Consider the following 12,801-nt stretch of genomic DNA (forward strand, 5'->3'; position numbering starts at 1 on the left):
GTCTCTGCAAGTCCTCTTTCCCATAAATCAGACTGTCTTTGAGTTGATCAATAACAAGTCAATTAGCAGGCGCCTAGAGATGAGGGTCTCCCGGGGTCGCTGCTTGTTTGTCAGGCGGACATCTGCAGCTCTGTTCCTGTCTGCCATGGAGCTAGGACTCTCGCTTACCTTGGAAACATGGGTAGCAGGCAGCCATAAATCTAAATATCAACTATAAATAGGCCTGGAGCATCTTGCTGCCATCGTTTGTTTCTTTTTGGATATGTGAGCTTTATCCTATATCAATGTTGTGCATTAAAGGATTTTCATGGTCTCTTCCCCCCCAAAAAAAATTCCATGTTGAGCTTTTTAATTTAATATAACACTCATAATAAATAAGCAGCTACAACTTGTCTCGTGCAGTCTGAGTTCGTGCTTGACCATTAACTGCCGAGCCTCGCCGCTATTCTTCCCACTCCTCCGTTAAGCTCTGTTAAGAGTGGGAGAGACCCGACTGTTATTCGGTGCCCACTGACTGTGTATCTAATGACTTGGCTGGCAAATCCAAGGCAACAGCAACAGACTCCCGCGGCGAACACACCAGAATAATCCTCCAGATAATTACCAGCGAGAACGCAAGAGAGATCTTGGACAAATACTTCCCATACCTACTGAGACGCAACGCCAAATGATGGCATCTAATTAATGTACCTTTGGAGGAGTGAATGAAATGTGCTGACACTGGAAAGACAGATTCTTGTCTCATGGTCTTTTTCCCACATCTGTCAACACGAACATGTACTGGCTGATTGCTAAGTTGTAGTTGACTCAAACATGGACATTGTATTTCTGTCATAATATTTTCCACACAACCTTGACTTAACAAATATTAATAATGATATTAACAATACAATTATTACCCAACAGTGTGCAGTAGTCTTGTTGCTACAGAGCAAATTATGTTGCAAACACAAGGCTGGCTTGTGTGGAGCTTGCTAACTTATTAAAAATAGATGAGTGTGCTTAATTTTCAGCAAACATTACAAATATTGCAGTTGGATATATGCTGTTTTATAATTTATCTCATGGAAAATAATCCGAACTCCCACCCAATTTACACTTTGCTCTTAAGAGGACAATGGACAGTAACACAGTCTCCATAATGACTTTTGGTTGTTTAGCATGAGAGTTGTTGCTCTTGCTCACATGTTTAGCATGCTTCCATGTTTCCTTTCAACTGTCTATGAGCGGGATAATGTGATATCGGAGGTGATACACTGCAACACATTTGTTTTAAATGGACGCATTTGTTCAAATATCTAAAGTGTGTGCAATGTTTGTTGAAAAAAGAAGATGTGTATACATAGAATTATGCAAATACTCTGACAATTGCTGATAATTATCAGCTGCAGCACTGGGATGATTAGTATTTAAATGAGTTTACTCTAATTATTATGGTTATTTAGTAAATGTAATTATGGAGCTACATTTATATTAATCAATGTGTACCCGGAGCTGTCTAATTGGCTGTCGACAATGAGGGAAGTTTTTGTGGACCTCAGGAATTAACTGATGATGCCAATAAAATAAAAGCAACTAAAGGCTATAGGCTCTACCAGTACATTTATTTGATTTCTATTTTTCTGTGTTGCTTCAGGACAGGAGCGCTTCCCATGTATCCTCTCATCCGTCATGCACTTGTAGCCTTTTCATAAGCCAAGCACTATCTGTCTTTCTGTCGGAGAGGGGGCACCTAGATGAAATGAGGCACCTGATGAATACCAGAGAGGAGAGATAAAGATCACAGAAAAGACTTTCCAGCTGACAACTGTGTTGTGGCAAAGGCTGCCTTGTTTTGTGGTGGGCTGTTGGATTGCTTGCACGCACGGGCATGCACGCACGCACACACACACACACTGTGTTTTAGGTCTGACCTTGTTTTTTTGCTGATCAGCTGCCTGTATCAGGTGTCAGGAGTTGACTGTTGGTATCCCACCAAAGGAGGGGTATAAATACAAGAGACAAGGAGACTGACAGGAACAATCCCACTGAAGAGAGCTGCAGCTCCTGGCTCCAGATGCTCACAGCTCAGACAAACACATAGATTGCATCCAGTGTCTGGGGCCCGGCTCCAGGGCTTCCCCTGTGCTCCCATGCGAAGACCCCCACTCCCAGGGGACCTGAAGGCAGCTGAGACAGAAAAACAAGGTAAGAGCCCAGCTGATACATGCGCAAGCCGCTCAGCTGTTTGTGTCAAAGGAGAGGCTTGAACGCAAAGAACGTGAAAGAGCCAAGGAATGTAGGCGACAAATTCACAGCTCTCTGGGAGAAAAGTTAGTGCAACTGCTGAAAGATGATTATCTGGAAGATGGGTGTACTTTATTGGGCGGGAACGGTAAGAATGTTTGACTGCTTTAGTGCGTTAACTAATAACAGAACCTAAATCTTGTGGGAGGTCAAATATATTTGTCATAGCTGTGGTAGCATAGATCATACCTGTGCCATAATGTGACTGTTAAAATAAATAATGTTCTCTTTGTAACAGTTCTCAATGATCCTTATTCATTTTTATGTTTTTTTTGTTTCCTCTTCTCTTCCTTTTAATCAATATGATATAACATATTAGAGAGAATAGGTTTCCAGTTTGTTAGATCCATCCTGGAGTTTGGAATGCCAGTAAAAGGCTCAGACAACTTCAAATTTCTCCCCAGCCAAGAAAATGACTAATTTAAATGATTGTCAGCCTCGCAGGGATAAGGTTGCCCATTTAGCAAATTCGCTGTGTCAAAGGGAAAACAGCTACAATGGCCCCCTTGAGTGATGAGACTGGAGATGAGAGAAATGAAAATTTTGGTATTACATCGATCCCTCGATGCTTGACTCATGCATTTTCCACAAAATCGAAATGTCACTGGTATAAAGTTGTACACTATGCTGGGTATCACTTCAGCGTGATTTCAGAATGCGTGGTATATAAGTTCCACAGGAATGAAATAAGCTGTTAGCTGTCATTTATGCTCAGTACTGAGAGGGAATTTACTGTAAGATATGTGAGCACTTCAAAGACTCTGTTCCTTTGTATGAAGCCATTATCTTCATGTGTTCGAATGCATTAAACTAACTGCTTCTCTCCAGGGTTCCCGGTATAAGTTGCACCATGGCAGAAGAGTGTCTGGAAACAGATGACCCCAGGTCGACAATGCCGGCCGAGCTCCACCATCCTCTCTCTAAGTACCCTCAGTGGAAGTTTAAACTGTTTAGGGTCAAGTCCATGGAGAAGGCCCCCCTGCCCACCGAGACTTCGCCTGAGAAGAGAGTCTTATTAGGACTCTCCGCTCCTCCAGCTCCAGATACATTGTTAGGTAACGGCATGGCTCCAGGGAGTGTTATGAAATTGTGCCTTGGGGGGAAAAGCAAGGAAAATGTAGAGGGCCTGAGCATGAGGGTGGACATGAAGTTACAGGAAATGGATGCTCACATGAACAAACTCAGGTATTTAAAAGGTTCTTTAAACCACCTAATATTTGTTTCCTATGAGGAATTGTACAACTTTCTTTGTCTGTCCAGATGCTTGTGTCGTCTTTGTGGAATGATGCTAAGAAAAGTCAAAGGACCAGTACATGATGTTCAGGGGAATCTGGATAATGCAAGCAAAGGTGCACTGCGTAAAATGGGCTGCAAGCTGACCAGCTGGCCAGAAGTTATCCATAAAGTCTTCAAAGTGGATGTGACAGAGGACCTCGAAGCTGTTCACCCTCTTTTTTTCTGTCACCACTGTTGGATGACTGCCATACGTGGAGGTGGTGTCTGCAGCTTATCTAGAACAAGAGTCCGTGCATGGAAACCCCACTCTTCCCTCTGTGAGCTTTGCTCTCCCAGGAAAGTTTCGTTCGAGCGCACTAGGAGGAAGAGGAGGAAGGGTGTTCCCAGAGCGCTCAGTCTGGGAAAAAGAACCAGGTGCGACAACAGTGACGGCAATGCTGATGGAGAGAGACGGAATCTGGAGCGTCCTGCACTCAGGGACTGGCCAAAATCCAGGGACCAAAGAGAGCAGTGGGTGAGGAGCATTACCCACTGCCAGAGAGACCACCTCAGTATCAACCTGATATCAGAGAAGCTCCCTGAAGACTTCCTGTTTTCATTCACCTGTGTGGTGTGTGATCACCTGCTCTCCGATCCTGTGCAACCCCCTTGTGGACACCTCTCCTGCCGCAGCTGTATCAAAAAGTATAGCTATGTCCTGGGGCCTCATTGTCCAGTTTGCAACTTACGCTGCACCCCTGACAATTTCGCCCCGCCCGCCAAAGCCTTCCTAGCGGCCTTGCAGGCCCTGCCTCTTCTTTGCCCCAGAAGTGGCTGTGGTAGGGAGGTAAGACTGGACTCATTTAAAGCCCACTATCTGGACCATGAGCTGGAGGAACATGATACAGACAAGCATTTGCCAGAATGTGACAACTACCTGCTGATCAATAAAGGAGGAAGACCCCGTCAGCACTTACTCTCGTTAACCCGCCGTGCCCAAAAACATCGGCTGAAGGACCTGAAGAACCTCGTGAAGACATTTGCGGACAAAGAGGAAGGCGGTGACCTGAAGTCTGTGTGCCTGACCCTGTTCCTGCTCGCACTGAGATCAGCGAATGAACACCGGCAGGCAGATGAGCTTGAGGCTATAATGCAAGGTAAGAGATTATTTTAAGTGAAATCATTGTTACTTTTTATGTTAAAGAAAGCAGCACAAAAATATGTGAAAATACAGTTATCTTGAAAATAGCATAAAGGCTGAAAGGTTTGCTTGTGTGGAGGGAGAATCGAAAAGCATTTAATTATCGTCCATCTTGCTCTTCCACACTCAACCCCTCTCTGATGGTCTGTCACTCCCTCGTCTCAGACTCCCTTCAATGCACAGTAACAACTCTTGTGAAGGGGCTGTTAGAATCAAAACAACATCAGCAGCCCTTGTATCTGCAAATTACACAGACAGCACCATCATCCTCTCTGGGGAGTGGAAGCCAGCTGGTGTCTGTTTTCATCTGCAGCCAATACATCACTTTTGCCAGCTTCACTGATTCACCCTGTGTCCTCTTATAACATCTGAAAATTAGGAAATATTGGATTTTGTAATCATGGGCTTGTGGGCTTTTTGATTATGATGCGTTGGTATTTCGGTGTTAAATTTGTGATTCCCACTGTCTTTTAGTGTAGCTAACTCTATGCAGGATGTCAAATGAGGAAATTTTAGACCCTATAATTTGTTTCAAAGCCCTAGAAATTGGCTTCCACAGTGTGGAACTACATTGTTCCCTTCATGTGTTAAACTTTTTTTCTTGTACTTTCATTGTTTTTGTTGTTGTTGAAACGTTCTCCTGTTCCATTCTCTCCCATCCATGCAGGCAGGGGCTCTGGTTTGCATCCTGCAGTATGCTTGGCCATCCGGGTCAACACGTTCCTGAGCTGCAGCCAGTATCATAAAATGTACCGAACTGTTAAAGCCACTACCGGCCGCCAGATCTTTCAGCCCCTACACAGCCTGCGAGCTGTAGAAAAGGAGCTTCTTCCTGGATTTCATCAGTTTGAATGGCAGCCGCCCCTCAGGAATGTATCCACATCATGCAGCGTTGGGATTATCAATGGGCTTTCTGGATGGACTTCCTCATTGGATGATTCTCCAGCTGAAACTATCACTCGTAGGTTCCGCTATGATGTAGCAATCGTGTCAGCATTGAAAGACCTCGAAGAGGACATCATGGAAGGGTTGAGAGAAAATGAGATGGAGGATAGCAATTGCACATTGGGTTTCAGCGTCCTGATCAAAGAGTCTTGTGATGGTATGGGTGATGTCAGTGAGAAGCATGGAGGCGGTCCACTTGTCCCAGAGAAGGCTGTGCGTTTCTCTTTTACTATCATGTCTGTCTCCATCAAGGCAGAAGGCGAGAAGGATAAAGTCATCTTCACTGAACCGAAACCAAACTCAGAGCTGTCCTGCAAGCCCCTTTCCCTGATGTTCGTGGATGAGTCAGACCATGAGACACTCACGGCTATCATGTCACCCATAATTGCAGAGCGGGATGCAATGAAAGAGAGCAGACTCATTGTGTCCATTGGCGGATTGCCGCGCTCCTTCCGCATTCATTTCCGAGGCACAGGATACGATGAAAAGATGGTGCGTGAGATGGAGGGCCTGGAGGCCTCAGGGTCCATGTACATCTGCACGCTTTGTGATTCCAGTCGCGCAGAAGCTTCTGAAAACATGGTACTGCATTCCATCACCCGCAGTCACGCTGAAAACTTAGAGCGCTATGAAATATGGCGAGCCAACCCCTTTTCTGAATCTGTGGATGAGCTGCGAGACAGAGTGAAGGGGGTCTCTGCCAAGGCATTTATGGAAACCCATCCCACTCTGGATGCACTGCACTGTGAGATTGGCATCGCCACTGAATTCTACAAAATCTTCCAGGATGAGATCGGGGAAGTGTACCAAAAGGTGAACCCCAGTCGGGAGGAGCGACGCGGCTGGAGGGCAGCCCTGGATAAACAGCTGAGGAAGTCCATGAAACTCAAACCTGTAATGAGGATGAATGGGAACTACGCACGCCGGCTCATGAGCCTGGAGGCTGTGGAGTTGGTGTGTGAGTTAGTGCCCACAGAAGGGAGGAGGGAGGCCCTGAGGGAGCTCATGAGGCTCTACCTCCAGATGAAGCCCGTGTGGCGTGCCACCTGCCCCACCAAGGAGTGCCCGGACCAGCTGTGCCGTTACAGCTTCAACTCTCAGCGCTTTGCTGAGCTCCTCTCCTCCTCTTTCAAATATAGGTACAATAAAAAAATCACCAATTACCTCCACAAAACCCTCGCCCACGTTCCCGAAATCATAGAGAGAGATGGATCAATAGGAGCATGGGCAAGCGAGGGGAATGAGTCAGCAAATAAACTGTTCAGGCGTTTCCGGAAGATGAACGCGCGTCAGTCGAAAGCCTTTGAACTAGAGGACGTGTTAAAACATCACTGGCTCTACACCTCCAAGTATTTACAGAACTTTATGAACGCGCACAAAGACTCGGCTAAAGCACTGCAAGCTAGTATTGACCCTGTGCTGAGCAAAGATGATGAGGACATGGCAGGAATTGACTTTTGAGTTGTCTCCTGAATTTTAATCAACTGCACTGTTATTTGAAAGGAAGACAGTTTTAGTTTAGTTTTAATACCTATTTATTGATATTTCTTGATTTCAATGATATATTTTTCAGATGCAATAACAATATTGTTGAACCATATTTTTGTGTTTGCATTTTAATTATTTTTCTGCATTGTCAATAGGTTCTTCAAGCACGCATGTCATTTCCTGTTTTGGATGTTTCTTCATCCAGAACAGGACACCAGAGAAACTAACACTCCCCCCCTCCCCGATCTCAACAGTAAAGTTCTTTTTATATCTTCACCATCCATGAAATATGGAGCAGTTTATTGTATTGCAAGGGTATGACATATTTATGAATATATTTGGGGGATATTTATGGAACAGATGAATGCTCTGTAAGTCTTGGGGGTGGTGGTGGGGGGGAATTGTGTTAAAAAAGAACACATTTTTTTTTGGCCACTATATTAATATATCATTTGAGCTGCAGCAAAATGCAATCACAGAGACACAAATGTTCTTTGTTTCATGAGGGCCTGCTGAGAAAGATCACTTTAGTGCTTTATCTTGGAATCCCTGAGGGGCAGAATGGATGCCAGGTCACTTTGAACCAATTTTTATCTCCTTTAGTTTTTGCACAATGGAGAATAGAGGGTGCTTATTCAAATTCATCACATGAAATTAAGCTGTTGATATCATAAAAATACAGTAATATCTTTAATAAATCCTAATACCCGACGGATTTCCCAGCCACAGACATTAATGTTCCTAATGCTCTGACTATAACCTTGCTCTTCACCCCCTCACTCTGGTGTTCCTCCTTTGCCATGGCTGCCAGAGGAGAATGATGATCAGCAACTTGCCGGACCTGTAAACTGATTTGTTGGCAAGTTTATTTGCTTGATTGATTGCTTCTATTTCCTTTTTCTTCCTTCACAATTTTCAATTGTGACAGGCAATTTTGTTTGTTCTTACTTGATTGAACGTTGTTGTGTTGATTTTATATGTTCAACCATGTGACAGCTGTGAGATATTCACGATTGATTTAATAGTTGTCTCTGTTACTACCAATGTACTGTACCTGGAATTATGGAGGGTGTATTTAGTTTTTTTAACATCATTAAGTAATCTGCTGATGTGATTTGTATAAGATTTGATTTGTCTCTATACCACATTTCTGTTTTCAGATGTATGGTGAGCATTCAGTGAGAATGACAACCCACAGATTATTTTTATGAATCGTGAACATTTTTATTTGTGTCTTTGTTTTTAATAAAAAAAGAAATCTGATTTGAACTGTTTTGGAATTTGAATGTCACATTTTGGTGTCATGGGTAAAATGACAGCTTATTTGCACGAAGTGCTGAACACCATCTAGTCCAGCTATTAAAAATGAAGTAAACATTTCAAAATAAACACCACAGAAGTATGCCTCAGCATATGAACATCCACAATGACATATGTTTGGATTTCATATGCTTATATTTTATTAATGTTAACGGTTTAGCCTTTGAACTCAAAATCCATCAAAACAATTTAAAGATTTAATTTTTTTCCAACAAAATCAGAAAGCATTTTCTATGACTTTAAATTTCTCTATTAACAGTAATTAAATATAAACTAATATTTAATAAAAGGTAAAATAAAAATAAATAAGACACAAAATTACTGTCTGACTTTTTTGTGTTGCTTTCTTTATTTCTTCAAACACACATTATATGTCAATTATTTTGTCATAGACAAGAATCCAGAGTTATATTTATCCTTATTTATTAATCCAGGTCTTTATTTATCAGTTACTCACTATAACACACTTGCAATCAATATTATTTAAGGGCACAGCAAAACTGAAAACACCTGCAATTTCTCATTAAAGGACATCCAATAAACTAAAATTATCCTCATAAAGACAGAATTATTTAATATTTTAGAGTGTTTATGTCTTGATTAATGAGAGAATCTATCAAAAAAACAAAAACAAATCATTCCTCAGAAAAGACAAAGAAAATTCACCAATTACTTTTCTGAGTTTAGCAACATTTATTAATGCATAGTTGTGCTCAGTCAAAAAGTCTTCTGAAAAAGCTCTTCTTAGAGGGAGACATCTTGATCATCAGCGGCATTTTCCTTTCCTTAACTTTCATTGGGGTGCGCTTCAGAGGCATGACCTGTCGAGGCGGGGTCATCTCCTGGTAGGGCAGGCCTCCGTGGTCCAGGCAGAAGTACTTTTTGTTGCCCTGAGAGAGCCTGAGCAGCAGGGTCTCAGACAGTTCCATGCACTGGGCATGGACCCAGTGGCCCTCTTCTCCCCTGGAGCAGAAGATCATGGCTGGCCTGTGGAGCTCGGTGGAGTAGTAAGGCTCCCACGTGTTGGGGTCCACCTGACAACCTAGGCAGCATTTGATCCAGTAACCTGTCTGCGATTCATCCTCTTCATCCTCCTCGTTGTAAGTGTCTCCTTCTCCATCACTGCTGTCCTCCAGCTCGTGTGGCTCACGACCGAAGTACAGCTCTTCTGAGTCTTCAAGGGGAGTCGAGTTTTCATAATCGGTCGACTCCTGGCTACAGCCTGGGGCTATGTCTTCTTCTTTGCCCTCAGCCTCTGTCCGGAAGTTCACGTAGTAGAAATAATGTATATCTGGTTGGGATGGTCTACCCTCCGTAGGCACACCAAGTAGGATACTGCCCTCCCCAGCACTGCCCCCAAACCAAGTACGGCTGTGCGTGATATCTGCGGTCCACTTTGGTGGCTCTAACTGCTCAAACTGAATCCCTTTCTCATCAATAATCACAGTGCTGCACGCCATCTGTTTTTGAGAGTCTGACTTATACCCACCTAAGATGATGTATCTGTGCTCAGGGCCCATACGTGTCATTATGGAACTAGAAATGGACATACCGCTGTCAAGATACTCACAGGACAGCAAAGGGCTGCCCTGGAGAAGCTCCACACGCAGCCGGAAGAGCTGAGGAGGGCGGGAGTCAGTGGTGAGTGAGTGACCCCCCAGGAAGTACACACAGTCTTCCCTGGCAAGGGCCAGATGAAAAGACTGACCACTGCTGAGTTCAGGCAGCGTGTGAGCGGAGGAGCAGCCGAACTCTAGGTCAAAGAGGAACACCTGAGGGGGGCAATCAACCACACTGTTCCAGGTCTCTGTGGTGCGCTCTCCTTCAGGCATGTAGGATCTTCCACCAAAGAGCACACAGGCTGTCTTTCCGTGGCTTCGAACCATGCTCATGGTGTGGCCGTATCTGCCCCCCGGCACCTCTCCCACCAGCTCCTTCTCTTTGCAGCACAAGGTCAGTTTACGATTGCAGCCACGGCTATCCACTGTGAGCAGATACAGACTCGAGGAGAGCTCGTTGTTGGGGGTGCGGCCACCGTGGATGAGATAACTCTCCGGAAAGCCATCGTAGGGATCAAGGCGGCAAACAGCTGGGCAACGTAAAGGGGGGAGGTAGCACGAGTCATTGGAGAAGGAGATGGCCCTCAACTTCATCATGCTTTGTTTCAACCGGATGTTGAACACGCCGGTTGGGCATGAGCGCTTGGGCCAGCCTTTTTGGCCGAACAGGAGGAGTTCCCCATCCAGCTGCAGCAGAGAGAATCCAGGCTGTAAAAGGCTCGCACAGTTGACTGGAGTTAATGGTTGCAGGGTCATTTTCCAACAGGTGCCTGTGTCAAAAACAGCAGATAGCATCACAATACCGTCAGCTGTTGGCTGTTTTCAGTCAAGGGTTTTAAACTTTTGCTTCCTGTTTACTGCAGTAACACCTGGAGGATTACATGGACACCATAGACAAAAGGGCTATCAACATTTGGTAATAACACATCTATATATTAAAAATATTAAATAACAAATCATACAATTTTAAACAGAAAACATTGATTCTTGACTTTCTGCTGATTTTACTGTGCAATCCATCAAAATGAAATCTTTATTAATCCCTTTTTAAATTTTAAATTGCACTGGGAATCATTATTAACATTGTTATTTCAAGTCATAGTATAGCACTGCACAAAAAATAGTTGCATGATTGTGGACTATATGAATGTATTCATTACACATAATCTCTCTATTGGGAGTTAAGAATTTAAACACAAGTAGCACAATGCAGATTATAAAATAAAACACTGCAAATTATACATTTTCTCCCTCATTTAGATGTAAATTTACTTACCTTAACGTCTGGGTGATGGAGCTCTGTTATTTTTCCGTGACTGTAACAACTATGAAGATGAACTTGCTATGCAGCCAGACAATGACAAAAGCAGGCATTGACAGTTTGCAAAGGCTCAATGACTCACAAACACTTCCATATCTTGAGGTTAACAGTCTGTGACTGCGGCACACAGGCAGGTGCACTGCTGAACACGTTCATCCAGTTGCCACACCGATTGACTACTTATCAGCAGCAGAGAGTACGGCTGGATAATGTGAGTCTGTGCTGGACCATCCGAAACCTGTGTGAGACCTGATATAATTATTCTGTTTGATCTCACAGAAATTTCCTTATTCACCCACAAAACAGATCAGACCCACATTATGTCACTCAGTCGGACGGAGTGATTAACATTCAGGACATTCACAGAGGGTCGTGGGCAAGTTATTGTAAATTAACCCAACATATCCCTATTAATTATTTTCAATTTTATAATCAAACACCTCTTAAAGTAGAATGAAGTCATTTTCTTTTGTTTTAATGAGTCGTGTTTTATATGAATGATTAAACATTAACTTTCCACATCACAAACTGACATTGAAAAATATCATAAAATATTATTTGGTTTGAAATTCCGTACCTATAGGTACCATAATGTTCTTTTGCACTGTGCACGGAGTCTGACAGAAACCTCAACTGTAAATAAAACAGAAAATTCTTGTCATACTTTTTTCATGCTGATTTCTTGATTTCTTTTAACACATATTATGTGTCATTTATTTTGTCATTATAAACCAGTATCAGAACTTTTCTTTTTTATCAGGCTATCAGTTAATCACTCATTCACCTGCAATCAGCATCATTTAAGGGCACAACAAAACTGAAAACACCTACAATTTCTCATTAAAAGACAGCCAGTAAACTAAAAAGAAATCACATAAAAACATACTTATTTAATATTTTAAACGATTCATGTATTGATTAATGAGAAAACAAATCACAGGAAAGATAAAGACAATTCACCAATCACTTTTTTATGAGTTTAATAACATCATTGATGCAAAGTTGTGCTCAGTCAAACAGTCTTCTGAAAAGGCTCTTCTAAATGGCATGAACCATCGAGGTCATCATCTCCTGGTAGGGCAGGCCTCTGTGGTTCAGGCACAAGTGCTTTTTGGTTCCCTGAGAGAGCCTGAGCAGCAGGGTCTCGGACAGTTCCATGCACTGGAACCAACCCCCCCATAAAGTGGAAGGAAATCACTTTCCTTCTTTTTGAGCAGTTGTGTTTCATAGATTGCATAGATTTCATGATTAAACATTAACTTTCCACATCGCAAACTGACATTGAAAATTCCAAAAAATATTATTTGGTTTGAAATTCCATACCTATACTATAGGTATGGGATACTATATACAAGCCAGCCTATATGAGCAGCACCTGGAGGCCCAAAAAGTCACAAAACACAAACTGAACAGGAACCAGATGTATGTGAGCACTTTACCATAATGTTCTTGCGCAGTGTGCATCT

The 12,801-nt window shown here is 43.0% G+C and overlaps 2 protein-coding genes across 3 annotated transcripts; one reads left to right on the top strand and one right to left on the bottom strand.

Moving 5' to 3' along the window:
- The first annotated feature begins 1,952 nt into the window (after positions 1–1,952).
- Positions 1,953–8,690, top strand: rag1 (recombination activating 1). Of its 2 annotated transcripts, none has more exons than XM_003967412.3 (4): positions 1,953–2,187; positions 3,115–3,471; positions 3,547–4,658; positions 5,370–8,690. In XM_003967412.3, the coding sequence occupies exons 2-4, from the start codon at positions 3,137–3,139 to the stop codon at positions 7,106–7,108; spliced, it is 3,186 nt and encodes a 1,061-aa protein (XP_003967461.1). In that variant the 5' UTR covers positions 1,953–2,187; positions 3,115–3,136; the 3' UTR covers positions 7,109–8,690. The 2 variants fall into 2 exon arrangements, with proteins under 2 accessions (XP_003967461.1, XP_029698077.1); XM_029842217.1 differs by lacking the exon at positions 1,953–2,187 and adding an exon at positions 2,210–2,374.
- A 100-nt stretch (positions 8,691–8,790) lies between these two features.
- Positions 8,791–11,682, bottom strand: rag2 (recombination activating gene 2). The gene is made up of 2 exons (XM_003967369.2): positions 11,291–11,682; positions 8,791–10,784 (listed from the first exon to the last, which is right to left on the bottom strand). Exon 2 carries the CDS (start codon positions 10,768–10,770, stop codon positions 9,169–9,171), a length of 1,602 nt encoding a protein of 533 aa, XP_003967418.1. The 5' UTR covers positions 10,771–10,784; positions 11,291–11,682; the 3' UTR covers positions 8,791–9,168.
- Between the last annotated feature and the right edge of the window lie 1,119 nt (positions 11,683–12,801).

Source organism: Takifugu rubripes, chromosome 9 (genome assembly GCF_901000725.2).
Source record: "Takifugu rubripes chromosome 9, fTakRub1.2, whole genome shotgun sequence".
Classification (NCBI taxonomy): domain Eukaryota; kingdom Metazoa; phylum Chordata; class Actinopteri; order Tetraodontiformes; family Tetraodontidae; genus Takifugu; species Takifugu rubripes.